The 5904-nt window shown below is 39.5% G+C and overlaps 1 protein-coding gene across 1 annotated transcript; it reads right to left on the reverse strand.

Moving 5' to 3' along the window:
- Positions 1 to 590: 590 nt before the first annotated feature.
- Positions 591 to 5904, reverse strand: LOC121951715 (E3 ubiquitin-protein ligase TRIM39-like). The gene is made up of 2 exons (XM_042498161.2): positions 5004 to 5904; positions 591 to 4768 (listed from the first exon to the last, which is right to left on the reverse strand). The coding sequence occupies exon 2, from the start codon at positions 4757 to 4759 to the stop codon at positions 3110 to 3112; it is 1650 nt and encodes a 549-aa protein (XP_042354095.2). The 5' UTR covers positions 4760 to 4768; positions 5004 to 5904; the 3' UTR covers positions 591 to 3109.

A 5904-nucleotide genomic window follows, 5' to 3' on the forward strand; every position in this document is an offset into this window, starting at 1 on the left:
GTGTGTGTGTGTGTGTGTGATATAGAATATAGTTCTACATATTATATAGAATTAATATTCAGGTCATTTCCTTTATTTATTATTACTATTTGTTTTACCTTTTTCCCTTTGTTTTTTTTTTGTTTTTTTGTTAAATTTTAAGTCATTTTCTTGTACTTTTTTTTTCACTAAGTTCTTTGCCAATTTTGGGGCCATTTTTTCTTAAGTTGCTAATGGCCTTCTTCCCATCTTGTTAAAAGAAAACTAGACAATTTGCTCAGGTCTCAAAGGATTAACTAAGTCTCTTGAGCATCTTGTGTGTCTGTCTGAATTAGAGACATAAGTCACATCAACTAGATTGCATTAAGGGTTGATTTGTGAAAATAATGTTTGACAAAAGGTGGAAGTATATTAAACATTGGTTTGCCACAGAGCTTATTTTCAACAATAATCAAAATCCAAGGAAAAAATAGAGTAGACCTTTTGATGAGTGATCCAGGGCGATAATAACTTCAGCATCGGCTTAAAAAATATAATCGTCCCTGCATCACTTTGTGGGGGCGCTCTGAGTTTGACTGTGAACTGAACTACCACTGAATAATCTGCAGCACTTTTTGGTTATCTTTTTATTTTTTCTGTTAAAAACAAAAATATAGGAATATCTACAAGTCAGTTTTTGCGTACCTTTACATGATTTACAGTCACTCTGAAGACACAGCCGATGTGACTGCCATTATCACAAAAACTTCATCTTCCCTAGCATATGAAACACATGATCATATTGTTTTTATACAGTACATGACATGAGTATACGTCAATGCAATATCAACTCATAATCCTATAGAGCAGATTTCCCTAAAAACAAACAAGATATGCAACATTTCAGATAAAAAAAACAATACAATCATAACAAAAAAGTACAAACTGGTAAAGGATTATGAAAACAGCATAAAATCGGTCCAGAGTCCAAAGTGTTAAAACCTCCCTGGCTGTAAACGTCTTCAGCTGTAAAGTTTTGTGTTGCTTCCAATAAATCAGGAGGTTTTATCCTGATAGCACACACCCAGTCTTTTGGAATGCCCCTAATTACTGCATGTATAAATGCATGTACTGTATGTGTCAGTGGGTGCGGTTGGGTGATGGGTGTGGACCCCGGTACAGGTATGTACAAGGTTTTGATCATTACAGTATACACACTAAAATGAACTTGACTACACCACTGCATTCAGTTACCAAAAACTGAGACAATCTGTTCTGATTTTCAGTAACTAATAATTGATAGTGATAAGGACAAAAAAGCTCTCACACAGAGACGGCATAGAGAATTGATTTAACTGTAAATCTGGTACAAGAAACATTTAAAGGGGACCTGCTATCCTAAAAAAAAGGAATAACGGATCAGCTCAAAGTGAATATTAAAAATAACAACAACAAAAAAAACCTGAGCTGATAGTGAATCGCGGTTCTATTTGTGGTTTGTCTTCCTTTTATTGCTGCAACTCAGTTAAAGATATCTTTCAGTGATGGTCTTTTACAAAACTGGGCTGTCTATGCAGGAGAAAAGCCACAACTGCTTTTGAAATCAATTCATTAATCTAAATCATTAAAGAAAACAGAAAAAAAAATACTATAGCATTCGCTTTTGCTCAAGAGGTAGAAAACCTACAATTACCAGAATGCACTGTACCGAACTGGACCAATAAATGCTCCAACTGGAGGGTGACATAATGCATGCAATAATATGGCAGCCATCTGTTACCAAACACTCATATTACAGATAAACAGTACACTAAAATATGTTTCTGAAAACATTTGAGGCAAAAAATAGGCAATGCAGTCACAAGATCTTAGTTTATATTTCATCAGCGCTGCCTAGTTCTACAGTGTGATCTCCATTTCCACAATACATGAAACAGTATGGCACCCACTTATTGTTCACAAACTCTCATATTACAGCCAAACAGTACACTAAAATATGTTTCTGAAAATGTTTTACGTGAAAAGTAGACCTTGCAGTAACAGAACCTTTGTCAATGGCTAGTTTTACTGTTTGACCTCGTTTTTTTAAGACTCCATTTTCACTTTAAACTTGCAATACAGGAAACAGTGTGGAGCCATATTCATAAACTCTCATGATACAATGAAACAATGCACTAAAAAAACTAAACTAAAAACCAAAAATGTTTTTTTTTTTTTTTTTTAAATAAGCAATACAGTAAGAGCATCTTAGAGTCCGTGGACAGTATAAATACTGGTGCATTGAAAGCTCTTGCTCAGTTTGATTCCGGAATCAACTCAAGTTTGTTGGTGTTGCTGTCTAAGAGAACATAGTTAACTCCCTGCAACCGACTTAGTTCATCATGGGGATTGAAACCTGGTTCTACTGAGGACTCAGTTCAACTTTTTTCAAAACTCAAAAAAAAAAACCCTTTGAGCTTATTGATACTGCTGTCGAGTCCCATGGTCCTATAATGTAATACTACATTGAGTCGAGTCGTGTCATTTAAATCAAATCACTCATCAGCATACCTCAATTGTACATAAAATTAAACCGAAATGTAGAAACTCTGACTGTCTTCGGATTAAAAAAACTCCTTCAACTCCCAAATAAACAAGCCTGCATAAGATTTCATTCTGGTGTGTTCAATGTCAGTTCAGTAAAATCAAAATGTTCAAATGTAACATCAAGAAAAATAAAATGTTGTTTCTGTCGAGAAACTTGAATAATACACTTGTTTGGGAGAGAAATTTGTTTTCCCAGCAATATGAAAGAAAGTCTCTTGTTAAGCAATAAAAGCAAAGCTGGTTCTTTTAAGTGCTGGGGCCTCTTCTTTCAAACAAATAATAGAAAAGTATCTATCTATCTATAATAGTGGTACTGATAAAGACTTGGATCATTAAGGAGTCTCGATAATGGTATCAAAATCGATAAAAATAAAATTAATGATTGCCATCTTTATTCTTGAGTGACTCTTCTCAATTCTTTTTTTTATCTTAAGTGTTAGACATAAGTTTAAGCTAATTAAACCTAAACTCAAGAGTGTCAGACACAACAAACACCACTCAGTTCCAATGACTTGAGCTTCTCAAATGGCCAAAATCCTTTTTTTTTTTTTTTTTATATGAATGATCAGATCCAATCAGATTGGTTGACAGGTGAAATTGTCAGAGGGGCAGAGTTCATGCCACCATGATGAAGCCCAGGACTGAAGAAGGGGAAGAGCTTCTCAGTGAAGCAGCAGTTAGTGAACGTGTAGAGGTGAACTGCAGCATCCACATCATAAAAACAGACCAGACCCTCCTCGTAGCTCACAAACACCCCCACCTTCTGAGGCCTGGAGCTCAGGCAGAGGCTGACGACAGGGCTGGCAAGAGTTAGATACGTGTTTCCATTCCTCAAACCCACAGCCCAGTAGCCATTCACGGGGCTTAGTGGGATTATTCCCTTCCTGTTGACCGACCTTTTGACCACTCCCAGAGTCCAATCTGTTTTCCCTGTCACCTCAACCTCATAGTAAAATCTTCCAGAGGAGAAACTCTGCTGTGCCAGGACGGTGGCATAGAGAGAGAATCTCTCAGCGTTATCTGGCAGGTCCCTCCTCACCTCACCGCACCTGACTTGTTTCCCATCATCAGACAGGATGAGCCAAGGATTTGCGGTGTTATGTTCAAGAATCACATCCACAGCGTAATGCTGGACCCTCTTCAGCTTGGCCGTGTGAAGCAGCTGCTGCTTCTCTCTGCTGAACGTCTCCTCCAGCTCAGCGACAGCCCTCACCACTGTACCCTCGTATGACGGCTGCGGAAAGCTGACCTCCGTCCAGTTCTTGGCACTTAGAGGATTGTTCATGGATGCAAAGCTCTGCAGGAGGTGAAGATGGTCTTGAGTGCGTGAGAGCTGCTGCATGTCAGCAGTTCTCTTCATCAGCGTAGAGATTTCTTGCTCGAGTTCTTTGATGAAGCTGTCGGCCTGTTCCTCCGTTGTCTTCTGCCTCTCTTCGATCTTCTCGATAAGCTCGTTCAGGTCTCTCTCAGCAGTCTGCATCAGAGCGGTGAAGATGCGTACGCCGTCTGCTATCTCTCTCTCTGCATCTTCCTTACTGTACACTTTTAAGCGTTTAATTTTCTGGATCTTGAGCTTCCTCTCTTGGATCATCTGCTGGATTTCAGCCTCCGCCTGTTCCAGCTCGGCCTTCTTCACTTCATATTCATCTTTCAGAGAGGTGATGCTGTGGGCCGTGTGCTCTGTGACAGTGCAGTGTGAGCACACACACATCTGGTCAGTCTTACAGAATAGCTCCAGTGTTTTTTTGTGCTTGACACACACCCTGGCTTCCATGTCCTCCACTGGATCAGTCAGGGAGTGCCTTTTCAGCGGGTCAGCTGTCATGTGAGGATCCAGGTGTATCCCGCAGTAGGAGGCGAAACATGTCAAGCACGTCTTCACAGCCTTCAGTTTGGTCCCAGTGCAGATGTCACAGGGGATTTCTCCCTGTTTGGCGACTTGTACATCCGAGTCGACGGTGCATTTCTTCCCTGCTGACTGTCTGAACTCAGCAGCCATCTCAGAGATGAAAGTGTTGACGGGCAGCTCAGGGCGTGATTTAAAATGTTTTTTGCACATGGGACACTGGCACTGAGCACTGTTCACATTAAAGTGCTGCGTGATGCAGTTTTTGCAGAAGTTGTGTCCGCATGGTATCGTGACTGGATCAGTGAACACATCCAGACAGATGCAGCACAAAAACTGCTCCTCAGACAGCACACAGTTGGCTGCCATGGTGATTTACTGAGGACAAAAGTGAAAGTAAAATTACGATTTCTTCGAAACATTACATAATTCTTATATAATCCCAAAAACATGAACATCAGATTATTGGTATACTTAATGTATACTTTCATAAACAAAAAATCTTAGCACACTTCATGTAAATGTTATATATGCCGTATATACTTTATATTAGTGTCAGTACAATTCACATGTGTGCTGGTTGTTTAAAGTGATGAAAAACAATAGACATTACCTATAGAAGTAAAATGATGGAGGAGAAAAGCCAGATGATCCTGATGAAGTTGTTTTTATCTTCAAACACAGAGAATCATGTCAGCTGCAGCTCACTAGTCGATCTCAGCTCCTCCGGGTCATAAACAAGGAAATGAGTTTCTAAAACACTCCCACTCTCTTTCCAGTGCTGCTCCACCTCCTTCAACTGAACTGAAGGTGTGTGTGTCATTCAGGGTACATGCGTTGTTAGTGTTTCTGCTTCATGTTTGGCACATTACTCTCTTGTTGACAGGGCCGTGCTTTCACATTGCAGGGGAGGGATTTTAGTGGATAGAATTACAGTTTTTTTTCTGAGCCATTGTTTGAAACAGAAGGAACAGGTTGACACACAAGAAACACATGCATCAAAGCTGTGCACAAGTTTGCAAAACAGAAAATGCATCAGAACAGAACAGAACATGCTTTGACTGCGTGCCCAGCTGGTAGACCAGCCCTGCATCAAGTTACACAATTCTTGACTTCATGATTAATGAATAAAAGTAATGCTTATGAGGACAGTGTCAGTTTTGGATGTAAAATTGTAGTTTATATAATCTAGGTAAGCTGAAAGAGAACGTAAATGTTTTATTATGTGCTGAGAGTGTGAGTGAAACAGGAACTGATGAGTCCATTTATGGGTAAATGGAAAGTACCTGAAAGGCCATGGCATTAAGGTCATGACCACAAGACATGGAACATTAGTCAAATCAAAACCTGCAGAAGAAATCATGGGCAGGAAGTGGAATCACGAAAAGCTCTTTGTGTCAGCATTAATATCAAAATGTAGACCAGTGTTGTTCAAATCGTCTCAACTGGTGACTCTGCAATCAACCAGGGAACAGGGAAAAATAAACACAATATACAGAGAATAAAAACCATCA

This window comes from Plectropomus leopardus, chromosome 12 (assembly GCF_026936395.1).
Source record: "Plectropomus leopardus strain MGB_pleo_1.0 chromosome 12, ASM2693639v1, whole genome shotgun sequence".
In the NCBI taxonomy this organism is placed as follows: Eukaryota; Metazoa; Chordata; class Actinopteri; order Perciformes; family Serranidae; genus Plectropomus; species Plectropomus leopardus.

What these genes read in the sequence shown, in the direction of transcription:
- LOC121951715 (XM_042498161.2), bottom strand. Translation starts at nt 4,759, where the DNA reads ATGGCAGCCAACTGTGTGCTGTCTGAGGAGCAGTTTTTGTGCTGCATC.